This window comes from Dendrobates tinctorius, unplaced genomic scaffold (assembly GCF_039654945.1).
Source record: "Dendrobates tinctorius isolate UK_male_01 unplaced genomic scaffold, ASM3965494v1 ptg000011l, whole genome shotgun sequence".
Taxonomy (NCBI): domain Eukaryota; kingdom Metazoa; phylum Chordata; class Amphibia; order Anura; family Dendrobatidae; genus Dendrobates; species Dendrobates tinctorius.
The window spans coordinates 99,210,209-99,229,721 of record NW_027361679.1 but is presented as its reverse complement, the minus strand read 5'-3'; the positions used below and the strand labels follow the sequence as shown (position 1 = coordinate 99,229,721).

General features: G+C 39.1%; 1 protein-coding gene across 1 annotated transcript in view; it reads right to left on the bottom strand.

Annotated features, from left to right (window-relative positions):
• LOC141049088 (fibrillin-2-like) overlaps positions 1–19,513 on the bottom strand; it is a 293,475-nt gene that overhangs the window by 88,211 nt on the left and 185,751 nt on the right. Inside the window, exons 8-9 of the mRNA XM_073545236.1 lie at positions 8,760–8,885; positions 5,724–5,849 (exon numbers count right to left, since the gene is read on the bottom strand). Of these exons, the coding sequence (XP_073401337.1) occupies positions 5,724–5,849; positions 8,760–8,885 (252 nt within the window). The remainder of the gene's footprint in view (positions 1–5,723; positions 5,850–8,759; positions 8,886–19,513) is intronic.

The window sequence follows — 19,513 nt, the reverse complement described above, 5'->3', positions numbered from 1 at the left end:
AATGAGCCCTAACTCTCATAAGATTTCCAAAAGTGCCAAATAGCGATGAGCGAACATGCTGGGATAAGGTGTTATCGGAGAATGCTCGTGTGCTATCCAAGTGACTTCAGCGTGCTCGAAAAATATGTTCGAGTCCCCGCGGCTGCATGTCTCGCCGCTGTTCGACAGGCGCATCACATGCAGGGATTGCCTAACACGTTATCCAAGCATGTTCGCTCATCACTAGTGCCAAACTTCTTCTACCTTGATCATTCCATTATTTACTCAAGGTTTTTTTCATTGTTATAGAATTACCAAATTTTATCAAAAGTAAAGACAAAGAATACATACTCAACCTGAGAATTCTGACAGTTTTTACTCCATAGTCCAGCAGTTGTAGAATTTTACCAAATTCTAAATGTCTCTTATATTGATATACCACATATATTTCATCTCCTAATTATATGAGCCCATTCTTATTCTCGAGGTTGTCTCATTTGCCTAAAATAGCTCCATTATGTACTAATAAATTGTGTCTAGTATTTAAAGGTCAATTGTGGAGGCATAGTGGTGACTGAGGACTACTTATTAGTTGGGTAAAATGCAGTAAAGATGGGTTGTGCAATACATTTTGAAACAAATACTAGGTTACAAAGCAATGTGTGTATATTCCAGTATTGTATTAGATGGCACACAGTATATATGAAGGAAAGAAGGGGCATTATCCGAGAAGTTCCACTGATAGATGAAACCCTGGATGACCAACACAAATCACTTCTCGGGTGCCATGATGTTCCATTGTAAGAAAATTAAAATTCACTGATAATGGACTGCATGGAGTATTGAAATATAGGGCATGTTTATTGTCTCGAGGGAAAAGGCTAAGATGTGAGGAATTTAATAGGTGTATGGAATGCAGTCACCACCTGGACTGCCCTTTCGGCCACTGAGGAGAGGGTTTTGTAGACAGGGAAAAATTTTAAAAGAAACCAGGTGTTAAAGGATGTGTAAAAAGCAGGACGCTTTCACCATATGAAACAGATATGCTATTTCTGTGCCTGTAAAAGCCAGACAGGGCTGTTTTTAAGCATAAGCAATGGAAGCTTATGAAGATATTAAAAAAAAAAACTGCGGGAAGAGCATTCCTTGCAAGGGCTTATTTTATAAGGGTGATGCTTGCAATTATTTTGCATTATACAAGGCATTTTCTAGATTGGATTTGTGAGATTCTCTTTTAAAGAGAAACTACAATAATCAGAAAATGACCTATTGTTTAAATGACATTTTTGGGTTACAAGTATTTTTTTCTTAAACTGGTAATTTTTTCATAAAATATATTTCATGTTTCATATCACATAAAATTGGCAATTTTTTCAGATCACGAAAAATAAATTCAAAATTCGAAAAATAAAAGTAGTAAATCTTGTCATTATCACACTGGCCATTGGGACTTTTAAATTCATATTTGGTGTCCTCTCAGGAAGAGTTTGCAGGAGGTTTCTTATCAATAGAGGCAGGATCACAATGGCAGGTAACACCTCCAGGCACAGCTGATAACACAGGAACCACCAACAATAGTTAATGTCACAGCTGGCCCTGCTTCCCTTGCAAATGACCTTTTAATACACTCATTAGATGTTTCAATACAAAAGAGAGAGTTGGGGTTTGATGATTGTGGCTATGTACATGTGTTGTTTCCTTAAACAACTGGAGGTTAGAGTCTAAAAATCCCCAGTTGTCAGTGTGAAAATGGCATGATTTCTACTTTTATTTATATCACAGATTGTGAGTGAATTATGCATAAATATATATTTTCATTTTATATATGTATATTTATTTTCCTCATTTATATAGCGCCATTAATTCCACAGCTCGTTACAGACATTATTGGCACTGTACCCGATGGGGCTCACAATCTAAATTCATTATTAGTATGTTTTTGGAGTGTGGGAGGAAATCGTAGAACCTGGAGGAAACCCACGCAAACACGGGGAGAACATACAAACTCCTTGCAGATGTTGTCCTTGGTGGGATTTGAACCCAGGACTCCAGCACTGCAAGCCTGCAGTGCTAACCACTGAGCCACCGAAAATACGTTTCGCACAAAAATGTAAATAATAGGACCTCTTCTGGTGATGGCAGCCCACTTCAACTCTGTAGTATTTCTGCTGGACAGAAAATGACTGCACCCACTGTAGCAATGCAATTTCTAATAAAAGAGACTGCATTTGATTCTGTCTGCTTTGGCCTTTTTTTCCTGAGTTTTATTCATTTATAAGTATAGTACACTGCCAAAATGTTATGTTCGTCTAAATTTATACATTATGAGTTTTGGGTATAGTGAGAACAATTATTTTTAAAACACATATGAATATTTAGACCAAATTTTACAATTTTTGCAGCGAGTTTACTCCAGACAAAACTGATACATTGTTATGGCAGGTGAAGTGCCTAAGGGGGCAATACTTGGCAATTTTAGGAATAGTTAATATAATACCCATTAACAGATGGCCATGCTCTATATAAGTAAATGCAAATATATACACACATTTAATTCTTAGTATATTACCTTTTTTCCTAGTTAGAATTAAAAAAAAAATCTATTTTTTTCCTCATAATGGCCTCTGAGGTCACATCCAGCTGGCTTTGTCCGTGCATTAACCAGGAGACATCATGGAGTTTTGTGCTCACATTTGCAGAAAGTAATCCACAGTAAGTATTGCTCTTTCCTTCTTGTATTTTAGCAATAAATTATTATGGGTAAAGGTCAGGATTAATCCTGCTCCCAACAGCTCTGAGCATTGTGACCCGCCAGAGAAGTGACATGTTTTAAGCATAATTGGAAATAATTGCAATGGAAATTTTCAATTGTTCCATAGTTGGACAAAATATACTAATTATTTTTAATCAGTTTTTTTGCTTTGTTTTGCATAAAGAAACTTGTGATTGTCCTTTGTGCATCATGATTTACTGAATACTGGTATATTAATAAGTCCTATGAAACCTCATGAAAACCTTAGTATCACTTTGACTTGCACAAAATGACAACTTTAACTGTTTTGCTGCCCCAATGTGCGTGTAGTAAAACTATTTTATCAGTTTTTCTCAGATGAAAAAAAATATGATGAAGATTTCTCAGCCTTGTCATATCAAAGAGTCTGTACAAAATACACAGCATATTGACGGCATCCGAGTGCAGCCCAAGTTTTTCACTGACTCATAGTCTTGCACTGGTGAGTTTGATCCAAGAATCAGTTGAAAATTGGACATGTTTAAGTTGGTTCTGAGCAGACCACTCAAGCACAAAAAAAATACACAGGTCTCTCCAGAGATGCTCAATTTGGTTTAGTTCAGGGCTCTGGCTGGGCCAGTCAAGAATGGTCACAGAGTTGTTCTGAAGCCACTCCTTTGTTATTTTATCTGTTTGCTTAGGGTCATTGTCTTGTTGGAAGGTGAACCTTCGGCCAATTCAGAGGTCTAGAGCACTCTGGATGAGGTTTTCATCCTGGATATCTCTGTACTTGGCTGCATTTGTGTTTCCTTCAATTGCAACCAGTCATCCTGTCCCTGCAGCTGAAAAACATGCCCATACTATGATGCTGCCACCACCATGTTTCACTGTTGGTATTGTATTAGGCATGTGATGAGCCTGGTTTTCTCCACACACACCGCTTAGAATTATCACCAAAAAGTTCTATCTTCATCTCATTAGACCTGTGATCTTATTTCTCATAGTCTGGGAGTACTTCATGTGTTTTTTAGCAAACTCTATGCAGGCTTTCCTATGTCTTGCACTGAGGAGAGGCTTCCGTTGGGCAACTCTGCCATAAAGACCCAACTGGTGGAGGGCTGCAGTGATAGTTGACTTTGTGGAACTTTCTCCCATCTCCCTACTGCATCTGTGGAGTTCAGCCACATTGATCTTGGGGTTCTTCTTTACCTCTCTCACCAAGGCTCTTCTCCCATGATTGCTCAGTTTGGCTGGACGGCCAGGTCTAGGAAGACTTCTGGTGGTCACAAACTTCTTCCATTTAATGATTATGGAGGTTACTGTGCTCTTAGGAACCTTGAGTACTGCAGAAATTCTTTTGTAACCTTGGCCAGATCTGTGCCTTGCCACAATTCTGTTTCTGAGCTCCTTGGCCAGTTCCTTTGACCTCATGATTCTCATTTGGTCTGACATGCACTGTGAGCTGTCTTATATAGGCAGGTGTGTGCCTTTACAAATCACATCCTATCAGTTTAATTAAACACAGTTGGATTCTAATGAAGGAGTAGAACCATCTCAAGGAGGATCTCAAGGAAATGGACAGGATGTGACTAAAATATGACTGTCTGAACAAAGGGTCTGTATACTTATGACCATGTGATATTTCAGTTTTTCTTTTTTAATAAATTTGCAAATATTTCTACATTTGATTTTTTTCAGTCAAGATGGGGTGCAGAGTGTACATTAATGAGAAAAAATTGAACTTTTTTGAATTTACCAAATGGATGCAATGAAAAAAAAGTGTGAATAATTTAAAGGGGTCTGAATACTTTCCGTACCCACTGTATGTCTCCTTACACTTGTGGTGCCCCTGAGTTTTCAGTCGCCACAGAAGTACTGCACCTCATCCAGAGGTGTGGTATTCCGCTCTCAGGTAAGGAGGGAGCACTACCCAGAACCCAGACACTTGCATCCAACACCAGACCTCTCCAGGTCAGGGAGCAACTAGGTAGAGGGTATGGGTGGAGGAAGGAGTTAAGTGCAGGAGACTAGAAGGCAGAGTGACAGTTTCCAGTAAGGCGTTGCCTTGGAAACAAGTGGGAGGAGTAGTGAGAGAGAGCTGCAGGGAGAGGATGAGTGGAGCAGAGAGACAGAAGCTCCTGACAGAAAGAAGAGAGTGAAGGGGTCCTAGGGGCACGGGTAGTGAGGAATCCACCCATGGGGCCTGTATCCACGCCGACCGTAGTCGGGTGGAGGGACCAGATTGCACTGGGGGACCGGCCCCCAAACTAGTGGAGAAACTAAGGACTCATCTAGCTAACCGGAGGCTGCAGTATCTGCATGTGCTATAGCCAACTCCAAACACATTAACTGAAAAGGCAGCCAGATATGATCCAGGGGACTCAGAGAGGCAATTTACATTTATGATCCTTTTGTAGTATGTGAGACATGCCGAGTACAGATTTCATAAAAAAAATTCCAGTTGGCTTTGTTTTCAAAGTAAATTTTAAGCTAAGTCATCATGGTATCTTTTATTTTGAGATTATAAAAAAGACCGTCTATGCAAAACATGTCCATTCATGATTAGAGAGATTCCCTGTCAACAGATGCTTTCATAGTCCAAACATCAGATCTTTGGCGCTTTCAGAAAGACTAGCATGTTGACACAATACGTCAGGTTGGCCACTTTAGTCTTGTATAGAAAATCATACAATATGTGTATGAACATGTCTTGTAAGATGTTTAACAAATCAAAACATATTTTTGCTGAAGCTGGGTAAGATGTCTCACTGATACCAACGCTTGCTAAGACATTTTTCCGTTCTGAGACTTTTTCCTTGGTAGAAGGTCATCAGAACGGTTTTATCTGGAATAAGATCAAAGAAGACCTACAGGAAAACTGTGTGACTATACCTAAAAAATAAATAACTTTTAGATCCTCTTTATATTAACTGCCAGGAAAAATGTGAATTAAAGCGCCTGAAATAAAAAATCTCTATGAAGAGCCAAGGTCTTTTCCTTTAGCTTAGCTTACCAATGCAGCGTGACCCATCCTGGCTTGTGGTAAACCCTCTAGGACATATGCAGACATAGCTTCCAGCGGTGTTTGTACACTCCCCTCCATCACACACATTTGGGTTTGTACTGCATTCATCAATATCTGTGAAGAGATTACATTTAATAATATTATTTAGGAACAAGAAATATCATTCAAAATCCCAATGTTAATGATCCCTATAGTCTATAGGTGTGAAGCCAGCTCTAGGATATCTGTATAAGTCATAGTATATTAGCGGCACATTCAGTAAGTCGCTATTGGCAGCAAAAGAGTTAGCAGTGAGATCAGGCGTTCAGACAAATCTTTGTGTGTGAGGCAGACGTGTTTTATGGTCGTCTAGCATGGATACCACTTTCTGTTTCCTAGATCAACCAGGCTCTGAATAGCAGCCAAGTCATTAAGTTGTTCATAGCTTCTTCCCATTGAATGGGAAAAGCAGTTTTCAGTAATCAGGACCTATGGTTATAGCGATCAGAAGTAGGAAGCAAACCATATGCCAGAATATTTTAGATATACAGTAGCTACGTGCATTCTAATATTTGGGCTTAACCATAAATTACTATCATTGATAAAATAGGAATATTAAAGAAAAAGACAGATGAAAAGTGAGGGCTGGTGTACCAATGAACGAAATTGAAGGCCATAAAAGAATTTGGGAAGATAACGTGTTACATTTGCTTACATAGGTGACAACACCCGATGATGTACTCTCTAGAGTACTAGGGAAAGGAGGGAAAGATGCTCAAAGAGAGACTTTTAATTAATGTCTAATTAACTCCTTATCCGAATAGATATAGCGCTTACCGAATAGTTGCATCGGGAGCGCTCCCGATAATCAGCTGTTCGGCGCCGCAGCTGCATTTGTCGCAGCTGTGTAAGCCTGTTTGTTGGGCTCTCCATGCTGTCACACAGCCTTGACACCTGCAGCTGTGGCCCCGAACAGCTGATTATTGGGAGCGCTCCAGGTATTCGGGTTCCCGATGCAGCTATTCGGTAAGCGCTATAGCTATTCGGATAAGGAGTTATCCAAAGCTATTCACTCATTCCTAATGTCTAAGTTTGGGTTTAAATTATTTTTTTTAATAAAGATAAGAATAAGTATGTGTGAATGATGTCTTCCCATGTAGAAATAGTTTGCTGTTTGCTTTGCAAATCTATTTGCCACCCTCACTGCATGACAATAGCGTTAAAAAGGAACCAGTCACCTACAAAACAAAACAAAAAACACTATTTACCTGCAGATATACTGAAAAAATGCAGGTGAATAGAATGAAATCATGTCTTGCCAAGTAAGGCTATATTTACATGTCCAGTGGTGATCAGATAGAACAAATCCAGCAGCAATCCGTTGGCAAAAAAGTCATCAAATAAAAAAAAAATGGATGGCTAATTAACAGATCAATTTTCTATAGACGTCTATGTTAAACAAATTAAAAATGGATGCAGCAGAGTTATTTAAAAATAGACTAAAAAGCATTTTTGCCAATGGATTGCTGCCTTATATATTCTAACTGATCACTACTGGACATGTTAACATAGCCTAACTGGAATAACAGCTACAGGGAGAAAAATAAGTTATATTCTCCCTACAGCCGCTCGCTTCCGGTCATTAGAATGAAATGAGTGGTGACTCTAACAGCCCCCTGCACTGCCCTTGTGACTGGAAGCTAGTGGCTACAGAGAGAATATAACATTTTAACTTTATTTTCTCCCTGTAGCTGCTCCCTGTCCAGTCATTGGGATGGTCTAATGGACTAGCAGAAGGATCAGAAATAAAGAATTTGTTTTTTTTAAGTGGACGTACCGTTTAAAGGCCCAAGCCATCAGTTGAAATGGATCCCACAGACAGTGTGAAGTCTTGAATATACAAAGGTGGTGAGTTGTAAAAAAACCTTTCTTTTATGGAAGGGTGCGCTGCAAATTGGAAGAGAGTAGTGTGCGCAGTGTCAGGCTGTCATTCAAAGGGAATGATTACAGCGCAATCACTGTGTAGTGATTAGTGACCATAACAGCCCCCTGCCCTGCCGGATGACTGGAAGCGAGCAGCTGCAGAGGGAATATAGCGTCACTTTCTCCCTGCAGCTACTGATCCAGACTCCTTGAGAAAGCCACATCAGGCGAAATGTGCTTTGTAGCTGGAGATTCTTGGGCCCTTTACCACTGGTATTTATAATCCTGTTTACATTTATTGTGCACGTTATCTCAGATTTTTCTGTGACTGCTATTGCACTTTATATTAATGATTAAGAGATTATATATGATTGTTTTTCACATATTATGGCCCTTGTATCTATTATGCATCTATTATGTAAAACTCTATTCCCTTATGGTACAATATTTGTCTAATGTTTGCTGGACTCTTTTTGCCTGTTTTTTTTAAAACAGAAGCAATAATAAAGCATTTTTTTTTTTTTAAATTTCCGAATATTTTGGATTTTTTGGTCTTGGTTTATTCACCTCATTTGAGAAGGTTTACATGTTACACTGTGAATATCCTAATATGATGTAAAATATTGAGTAGGTTGATCCCACTAAGTTATTGGTACATACTGATCCAGTAAGCCAACTAAACAATATTAATTGCTATTTACCTGCGGATTATCCATATACCTGCAGATAAATAGCATTTTTGTGGGTGATAGGTTCCCTTTAAAAGTAAAACAATTTCATTACTTAAGTTATTACCTATTGTGAAAGTTTCCATCATGTTAGCATTTACCTAACAAGCTGTTAAATTGAAAAATAAGCATCTCCTCAAACCCCTATAGTGTCACCATCCCCTTAGGAATAATATCCTAAATATATGATGGCACCATGGTGTGTGTATGTGTATATTTTTAGCTGACCTCACCCCTTTGAACACATCAGCGTTCGAAGTAATGTTTTTGACATGTATTTATTTATGCCTGTGATTATAACCATGGAGAACTGGCACACAAGTAATACACGTAGAGTGTTGTTATTGCAAAAATCATATTTCTCTACAACGCAAAATGTTAAAAAATGTGTTACCTTCACACTTCTGTGAGGTTTCACTCTGTTTGTGTCCTGCTGGGCATTTACACTCATAGGATCCCACGGTATTAATGCAGTTACCACCTTGGCACAGACCAGGTATTGCTTGACATTCATCCACATCTGCAAAAAACAAAACAAAACACATTTTACACAAAAAGATTCAACAATTCTCTTTTTTATGCCAAGATATATTGGTTTTAGTAAATGTATAAAACTTATAGCATAGTGGTGTACCACCACCAATAATCAACTAGAGTGAGTTATGGAAGGATCTACAAATAACTATAGGATCCAGGTTAAAAATGGTCTCTCCTTTGGGCAATGTGTTTTTGGTAGGAGTATTCCCTACTACTTAGCTGATCGAAGGGTTTCCCATGGCTGGAACTAGTGGGAGAACCCAAAAGTAAAGCCCCCTAACAAGTTTAATCTGTCTATTTTGGTTAGACCCAGTGGATGCATACTGGTGTCTCCCGACTCTCCCCAACAGATGACCTTGGAAGAGATTCCTTCGTTTTATGGAAGATAGGCCGTTTTGTACCATTTCCCATTTAAAATACTAGTATATAAATTCTATAAATTTGGAATTCTCTTGCAGGGTATGTATGCTTAAGAATTTAGAATGATTTGGTTTGTTTGAGGGTATATAAAAAATAATGTTAAAATTGACTACAGAGAGTAGGCTTTTTCATCCAAAGATGCAATTGTTAGCTTGGTTCTACACAGGGTCTGAGGACCAGTGCATTTGGAACAGATGAATATAACCAGATGTAGAGAACACCAGCAGGATTAAGTTTTGGATTACAGCCTCAGCCAAATCTTGGCTGCTTTTCATACAAAGGTTTCTCTGTGTGCAACCTTCTGCTAGAAAATGAAGGCAGTGTGTACTCATTAACGACAAAATGAACATGGTTTTTGGGAACCACAAGGCTTTTTTGTGGGATCCTCATTATCTTAAGATTATATATACGTCTATGTGTGTGTATATACAATATATATATATATAATGTGTGTGTGTATACACAGTATATATACATACACACACAGTGGCATGTAAAAGTTTGGGAACCCCTGGCCAAAATTACTATTATTGTGAACAGTTAAGCAAGTTCTTTTGTATTTTAGGCAAAAAATATACCGTATATTTTCATCTTTTACATTCTAAAAATTACTAAAAGGAAAAGGAAAATGAAGCGATGAAAAAGTTTGGGCACCCTGCATGGTTAGTACCTAGCAGCACCCCCTTTTGCAAGTATCACAGCTTGTAAACGCTTTTTTTTTAGCCATCAAAGAGTCTTTCAGTTCTCGTTTGAGGGATTCTAATGCATTCTTCCTTGGAAAATTCTTACAGTTCTGGGAGATTCCTGGGTCATCTTGCATACACTGCTATTTTGAGGTCTAGCCACAGATTTTTAATGAAGTTCATATCAGGGAACTGTCAGAGCCATTGTAAAACCTTTAGCTTGCACGTTTTGAGGTGGTCTATACTGGATTTTGATGTGTGTTTAGGACCATTATTCATTTGTAGGAGCCATCCTCTTTTCAACTTCAGCTTTTTACAAATGTTGTTATGTTTGCATCAAGAATTTGTTGACATTTCATTGAATTCATTCTTCCCTCTACCCGTGAAATGTTCACTGTGCCATTGGCTGTAACACAACCCCAAAGCATGATTAATCCACCACCAAGCTTAATGCTTGGAGAGATGTTCATTTCCTGAAATTCTGACTTTTTTTCTCCACACATGCCTTTGATCATTGTGGCCAAAGAGTTCAATTTTAACGTCATTGGTTCACAGGACTTGTTTGCAAAATGCATCAAGCTTGTTTAGATGTTTTTTTTGCCTACTTCTGACCCTGAATTTTATGGTGAGGATGCAGGAGAAGTTTTCTTCTGATGACTCTTCCACGAAAGCCATATTTGTGCAGGTTTCTCTGATCAGTGGAACAATGTACCACAAAAGTCTACTAAATCTTTCTGAATGTATATTTCAGTACATAAGGGGTTTTGATTTGCCTCTTTAGCTACCTACAAGCAGTTCTCACTGAAAATTTGCTTGGTCTTCCAGACATTATCTTGACTTACACTGTTCCTGTTAACTGACATTTCTTAATTACAATTCAAACTGAAGAAAGGGCAACTTGAAAATGCTTTGCTATCTTCTGATGACCATCTCCTGGCTTGTCAGCCTCCTCCATTTTCATTTTCAGAGTTATAGGTAGCTGCTTAGAATAACCCATGTCTACTGTTTTTGGCACGAGGTTAGAGGAAGCTAGGTTTTTATACAGCTGGGAAATTTGCCTCACATGGCCTTTCCTAAGGATGATAGTGAACAAGTCATAACGCTAACAGGCTAATTAAGGTCTGAAACTTTGGTCAAAGTTATCTGAGCACTCAAACCCCCAAAAGTGCCCAAACTTTTAAAATGTAAAAGATGAAAACATACAGTATATATTTATTTTGCCTAAAATACAAAGGAAATGTGTCATCTTTAACTTTAGTCCTTTTAGAGATCATTTGATCTTCAAGTTGCTTAACTGCTCACAATAACAGTAATTTTGACCAGGGTGTCCAAACCCTTACATAATTTAGGTGAATCATATCAGGATTTCAGAAGAGGAAAATGTGGAAACATGTGGAAGGACTGCTGTTACAAAGAAAATACATGAGCAAAGTAGCGCTAGTTTTCTGACCACCTAACTGAACCTTAGTGCTGCACGAAAGCTAATGAACATGAAACACGTACTAGAGCCCTACTGACCTCACACTACTTGGAATCCACATCAGGACTAGGCTCTTCCGCCATTGCTTTTTCAGATGACAGAATGTTCTGCCTTGCCAAACTTAATAGCCGCTATGCTTAAATGTGTTACTGAACCACATCACTTTGTAATTATTCGGTCTTTTCAAACAAAATGAAATTAAAAAAACACAGTACAGAGAGAAACATTGTTCCCACAAATGTTGGAAAACATAATTGCAAACAACTGGTTGTTTCCATTCTGATTGAGAGTGTGTCTGACCCGCTCTGACTGCAATGCCCATTTGTGAATTGAAAATATGTAAACTTGTAAAAGAATTTTGGCAGCAGTAGACCCCTTAACATAAACATAACGGGGCCTAGGACAGGAATGGCTGTGACGATGCTCTTGAATTGAAGACCAAGATTTTAAAGCTCAATATTGCTATTGCTAAACTTAAAAAAATAGAAAATGGCCTAAGAACTACTGCATCATCCATGGGTTTATTAGTGAGAGGGAGCAGGATTGCACTACACTCTATAACCAATTAATTTGGAGTCAGTTAATATTGTGAAAAAGAATTTTCTTGTTTAACGGGAATCTGTCAGCAGTTTTTTGCTATGTAATCCGAGATCAGCATAATATACGGTAAGAGTGCCTGATACTAGAGTTGTGGGAAGCAGGGTGTGTTGCAGTCCGCGCTGCCGAGATAAACAAATCACCTGGGATGCAAGATGTTGTAGCAGTGTACTCCTTTATTTCCTCCTACGCGTTTCGGCGCCCTTCCTGGCACCTTCCTCAGGGATATCCCTGAGGAAGGTGCCAGGAAGGGCACCGAAACACGTAGGAGGAAATAAAGGAGTACACTGCTACAACATCTTGCATCCCAGGTGATTTGTTTATCTCGGCAGCGCGGACTGCAACACACCCTGCTTCCCACAACTTTCTGAAGGTTTTTCCACGTGCGAGTGGTTGGTGGAGGTCCTGCAGCAGCTGATTCTGTGATATGCTCTTAGTCAATCACACATCTGTGAAATCAATCTGCCCAGTTGTGAAGCAACATCAATTATGAATCAAATTGTCCCGCTGTTGTGCAAATGAAACAGACAGAAATTATAGGCAATTAACAAGACAGCCCCTATAAAGGAGTGTTTCTGCAGGGAGTGACAACAGACCATTTCTCGGTTCTCATCCTTTTAGGCTGTTGTTTTGTCTTTTAGGCTTTTGTTTTTGGATTTTGTGATTGCTCTAACCCCTATAGGTATTGCACTGTAGCATGAGGCAGTGTCTACAACCCACAGAAGTTTCTCAGATAGTGCAGCTCATCCAAGATGGCACATCAATGCAAGCTATGGCAAGGAGAGTAGCTGTGTCTGTCAGCACAGTGTCAAGAGTACGGAGCAGATACCAGGAGACAGGCCAGTACACCAGGACAAATGGAGGTGGCCGTAGGAGGGCAACAACCCAGCAGCAGGACCGCTGCTTCCTCCTTTGTGCAAGAATTGTGGGGAGGTCATACAGGCACGTGAGGGCCACACACACACTACTGAGCATCATTTCCCTAATTTGAGGCATTTCCACTGAAGTTGGATCAGCCTGTAATTTGATTTTCCACTTTGATCTTGAGTATCATTCCAAATCCAGACCTTCATGGGATATTCATTTTGATGTACATTGGTCATTTTTATGTTTTATTGTTCTCAACACATTCCATCATGTAATAAATAAAGATTTGCAACTGGCATATTTCATTCAGTGATATTTAGGATGTGGTAATATAGTGTTCCCTTTATTTTTTTGAGCAGTGTAAACAGTGTGTCCACTGTGTCTGTAAAGTCATGGTGCACTTTTGACCAATCATAGGAAAGTATACAGTATACAATAACAAAGTCCATAAAAGTCAGGGAAAGCGGGCGGGAACTTAAAGAATTCTTCAGCTGCTCAGCAGTGTACTTGACAATTACACCTAAGCAAGACTACAGTTTATAAGGTGTTAAAGAAATGTCTCTGTTTTATGGGGTACAAATTGTTTGGCTATGTGTAGGGCAACAAATGGAGCCCATATCAAACTGCAGTGAATAGGTATGAAACTGGGACAGTTTTTCTTTTATTTGGAGCAGATTTCATATTTCTATCATTTTTTGTTGCGCTATATATATATATATATATATATATATATATATATCCAACAATGTAGACCAGCTCACTCCTGTGAACCACCTGGAACCTCAGCTGACCTGGTTAACTCCGTTTTGCCCGGATCAGGATGTAGGAATCCATCCATACAAATGTAAACAACGACAAAGCAAGGTCCAGCAATAACGTGAGCAATCCAAGATGCTGTTAAAAAATATTTCTTTCTTTCTATTCATAAATCCATTAAAATAAGGTATAATGGTCCAAGCAGTTCAAAACAGCAATAACGCAGGAAAGTAGTGCAGATAGGACTACGCGTTTCAGCGGTAAAACCCGCCTTCTTCACGGTCCAGAATCACGTTACTGCTGGACCTTGCTTTGTCGTTGTTTATATATATATATATAAAAATCAAAAAGATGGGTCACCGTCGAAACGTCGCCACCTGAAGATCAGTAAAGTATCCACTTTTTTCACATTTAATTTCGAGTGCTGCCTATTTTTCTTGATTTATATATATATAATGTGTGTATATATATGTAAATATATATTTAAATATCAGTATTTGAGCTTCAACTGTAACTTAAAGTTTTAATAAAAATGTGGGAACACTGGAGCCAGATTCATTATTTGTGTATCTTTTCTGGTGCTGGAACGTTAAAATAATTGGTAAAACATGCCTAGAAATGTCCTTTCCTCTATAAAGTGTGTCTAAAAGGTGCAAATGGCATGGCATTGACATTATAGGTTCAGGTGTAATTTTCATCACCTTCACTTCGTTGGAAAGCAAGTACGGAGTTTTATTTTTATTTTTTTTACACAGGAATAATAAGCTATTTTGCTACACCAAAAGGCAAAAGTCATTTTTTAACATATTTTATTTTTAGTTTTAAATGTATGGACATTGCAATAAAATTGTGTGCTAATACAATACATTGATCTGTAAATTCAGATGAAAACAATAAAAATGTGGGGTGAAAAACACCATTCTACTCTCAGTGATAGGCCTCATACCCATTGGCGATAAAATCGGTCGATTGCAATCCGATTTTTAATCGGATTGCACTCTGACCCATGTTAGTCAATGGGTGACATCTCACTTGCGATTTTTTTCTGAGCCAAAATCGGTCTGAGAAAAAAATCGCAGCATGCTGCGATTTGCAGCGATTTTCCCCAATAGAAGTCAATGGGTGCGATTAAAAAAACGGACCAAAAACGGACCATCCGTTTTCCATCCGTTTTTAATGGATACATCCCCAATCTGTGGTATAGGACACTGTAAATGGTCCTGTAAATGACTGTAGAAAAAGAGTGGCAGGCAAAAAAAACGGATGAAAAACGGATGAAAAAATAAAAAATCGCATAGAAATCGCATGACACTGGCAAAACACTCCACCCTTTTTTCCAGTCCAGAAATCGGACCGTTTTTTTAATCGCCAATGGATATGAGGCCATAATGTGTCAGTTGGGTTCCAAAACTGATACTTATTTTTATCAAACAGTGAGGCTGAGTTCACACGTAGCTTTTTTTTGCATTTTTGCTGTGTTTTTAAACGTGCGATTTTGCTGCGACAATGCAAAATAAAAGCATCCCATGCAATCCTATGGCAATCCGCACATGCTGTGCTAATGCTGCGTATTTTTCCACGGCGGAAATGCATCGCGGAAAAATACGCAGCATGTTCATTCTTTGTGCGGAATCATGTGTGCACACATAGGATTGCATTGTTAAGCTTACTTTGCATGTGGCTGTGCCCACCATGCAAAAAGTAAGCGGAAAATTTGCGGATGGTACCCAGGGTCTGGAGGAGAGGAGACTCTCCTCCAGGCCCTTGGTACCATATCACTGTTAAAAATAGAATTAAAATAAAAAATCATGTTATTCTTACCTTCCGACGGCCCCCGCAGTGTCACCAGGCCTCAGAGATGCTCCCACCAAGTCCTGTTCCCAGCGATTCCTTATGACAATGACCTTTAATGACATCGCGGTCTCACGAGACCGTAGCGGTCTCGTGAGACCGCGACGTCATCAAAGGTCATTGTCGCAAGGCATCACTGGGAACGGGACTTGCCGGGAGCATCGCGATGATCGGGAAAGCCATGCAGGACGCCGGAAGGTGAGAAAAACACGATTTTTTATTTTTTTAAATTATTTTTATCATTAGATCTTTTTACTACTGATGCCGCATAGGCAGCCTCATAGTAAAAAGTTGGTCACACTCGTCAAACACTATGTTTGACGAGTGTGACCAACCTGTCAATCAGTTTTCCAAGCAATGCTACAGATCGCTTGGAAAATGCTAGTATTTTGCAAGCTCATTACGCTTGCAAATCGCTAGTTTTTCCGTGGGAAATACCTGGGAATTGAAAATGCGGATTTCTCGCATATTTCCTGTGGAATGGAATTCCGGAATTCCCACGGAAATTTCTGCCGGAATTCCACACGTGTGCACATAGCCTAAGGCTGGTTTCATACTTGCATTCAGGAGGGCTGCAAAATTTAGCATTTCCGTGCAGCCGCCATACACGTCAAATCGCCGCGTGCAGACGCATTCACATACAACGCATGTCCCTGCGTACCCAATGTTAAAGATAGGTATGCAGGGAAACGCAGGACGCATGTGGCAGTAGGCAGAGTGTGGGCGGAGCTTCACAGTGGAAGAAAGGAGGAAGTATGCTGCCATCTGCAGACCTCCTGAACACTAGTGTGAAACTAGCCTAATACAGTGAACGTGTTTCAAAGTCACACCGACCAACTTGTTCTGATGAAGGGGTCGCGTGCGACCCTGAAACGCGGTGACAGTATATCTGCTTAAAAGAAAAAGAACCCCACTTTCCATCATCATTAGCATTTTTCTTGCTCCACATTTGTATTGTTTCCTCTAAACTTGCATTCCTTTTTATGGACCAGACCGGCTCCGGTAGAAGGGTAGCCATCAGCAACTTCCACCCCATTCCAATGTCCTGAACACAACAATGCAAGGTGAGAAGGAAAGAATTCACTTATCCTTTAGGATATGTTCAGATGGAGGAGGTTTTTTATGTAGATTTTGAAGAGGATCAAAATCCACGTAAAATAACCCCTCCTTTAAAGACAACAGATAACTCTAATTTGTACATGACAATACATTGAAGGGGTTGTCCAGAGAGGGACATACAAAGTTGTTTTGTTGTTTTCCAAATGTCACTAGGTGCTGACCTCATCTCAGCTTTCCCCCTTCTCAGTCTCTGAATCTGCTGTGATGAAGAAGCTTAGCTGGTTAACCACATATCTACCTATCTCTGGTTTCTTGTCTATGTGTTAAGTGGTAAAACCAAAGTCTTTAGGTGCAGTCACACAAAGTCAATCATCTATTCCAAGCATGCGATTATTGACTTGTTCCTGCCGCTCAGTAGGTGGGGGAAGGAGAACTATGCAACACTCAATTTACTTTGATTAGTAGAGCAATTAGCTACATATTTTTCCACATCTCAAGTTTCAGGATTCACATAGATTTCTTTCAAATCTCAATAAATCAGGATCTTTAATGGTCTGTTTGGGGAAGTAACATCATTAATGCATATGTTACTTGTTTGATTTTGTCCACCTTGTCTGTTATAATTTTATCATGGGGCGGTGTTCACACTGTTGTGTTGCATTATGTTATGGTTCCATAGCTTTTTTATGGAATAACTATGATGAATTCACTAAGCACTTTAAACACACTCACTACAAAACACTTTACTCTACAAAAATGTAGCAACCTTTTGTGTTTTTACGCAAGCTTCGGTACCTAACCACTAAAAAAGGATGGGACTTATCAGGAGGGGGCATTACCTAGCACAGAGTGATAGAGAGTGCTGTAAAGTATAGAGGTGATGGACTCCAGTTCATGATTTAGTGACACAAAGAGAATCTTGATATCTTCATTGATAGTTCACCCACTTATTTCAGTTACAATTTTAAAATATACATTTTAATGATGATACTTTTTATGATATATGAAATGTTTCCTTGTAATGTTGATACTAATTATATGTTATAGAAAACAATACAACTAAATAGGGCAGTAAATACAATATAAAGGGGCTTCAACATAACCTGCGTATCTCAGAAAGGAAACCAATTTCTGTCAGTAACCAAGGATAATTATCTGTCACAACTTGTGCAGGGCCCAACTAGAGGGACAGCCCTTCTGGACTTAATTTTAAGCAACAGGCCAGATAGAATAACAAAAGTACGAGTCGATGCGCACCTAGGGAACAGTGACCACAATATAATACAATTCCACTTGTCCTTCAGTAAGGTGCCCTGGAAGGGGGTTACAAAAACGCTGAATTTCAGGAAAGCAAAGTTTGACCAGCTTAGCGAGGACCTTCGCCGAATTGATTGGGACAATGTCCTCAAAAATAGGAGCACAGAAAATAAATGGGAAATATTTAAATCAGTTTTACACACTCACTGCGAGCTAGCCATACCGTACAGAAATAAAAGGGCTAGGAACAGGAGAACACCAATGTGGCTAAACAAGGATGAAAAGGGGCAATAAATAACAAGAACAAGGCATTTAAGACGCTAGAACAAGAAGGCAATGAAGAAGCATTAAAAAGTTATAGAGAAAAAAATAAAATGTGTAAAAAACAAATACATTTAGCAAAAGTGGAAACTGAGAGACTCATTGCTAAGGAAAGTAAAACAAACCCCAAACTATTCTTTAATTATATAAACAGTAAAATGATTAAAATTGATGGTGTCGGCCCTTTAAAGAACAATGAGGTTGAAATCATAGAGAGCGATGTGGGAAAAGCAAATGTTTTAAATACTTTATTCTCAACAGTGTTCACACAGGAAAAGGATTTGCCAGGGGAAATGCAGAGTGATAATGTAAACTCCCCTTAAGTATTACCTGCCTAACCCAGGAAGAAGTGCAGAACTGCCTTAGTAAGATTAAAATTGACAAATCACCAGGCCCTGATGGCATTCACCCTCGGGTATTAAGGGAGTTAAGTAATGTGATAGACAGGCCTCTATTCCTTATATTTAAAGACTCTATAGAAACAGGGTCTGCTCCTTTTGATTGGTGGCAAGCAAATGTGGTACCAATATTCAAAAAGGGGTGTAAAAGGGAACCTGGAAACTATAGGCCGGTAAGCTTAACATCTGTTGTGGGTAAAATTTTTGAAGGGTTTCTAAGGGATACCATTATGGAATATCTCAATGTTAAGAAATGTTTAACTCCATATCAACATGGATTTATGAAGGATTGCTCCTGTCAAACTAACCTGATCAGCTTCTATGAGGATGTAAGCTCTCAAATGGACCAAGGAGAATCATTGGATGTCATTTATCTCGACTTCTCTAAAGCATTTGACACTGTCCCACATAAAAGATTGGTAAGTAAGATGAGAAAGATTGGGTTAGGGGAAAATGTATGTAGATGGGTAGGTAGCTGGCTTAGTGATAGAAAACAAAGAGTGGCTATTAATGGGGCATACTCAGATTGGGCCAGGGTTACTAGTGGGGTACCACAGGGTTCTGTATTGGGCCCTCTACTATTTAATATATTTATTAATGATCTAGTGGATGGCTTACACAGTAAAATATCAGTATTTGCAGATGATACAAAACTATGTAAGGTAGTTAACACAAAGGAGGACAGTTTGCAACTACAGACAGATTTGAGTAAATTGGAGAATTGGGCTGAAAAATGGCAAATGAGGTTTAACACAGATAAGTGTAAGGTTATGCACATGGGAAGGAGAAACAGATGCTACAATTACTTACTAAATGGGAAACTGCTGGGGAAGTCAGACATGGAAAAAGGCTTAGGCATCTTAGTCAATAAGAAGCTAAATTGGAGTGCCCAGTGTCAGGCAGCTGCCACCAAAGCAAATAG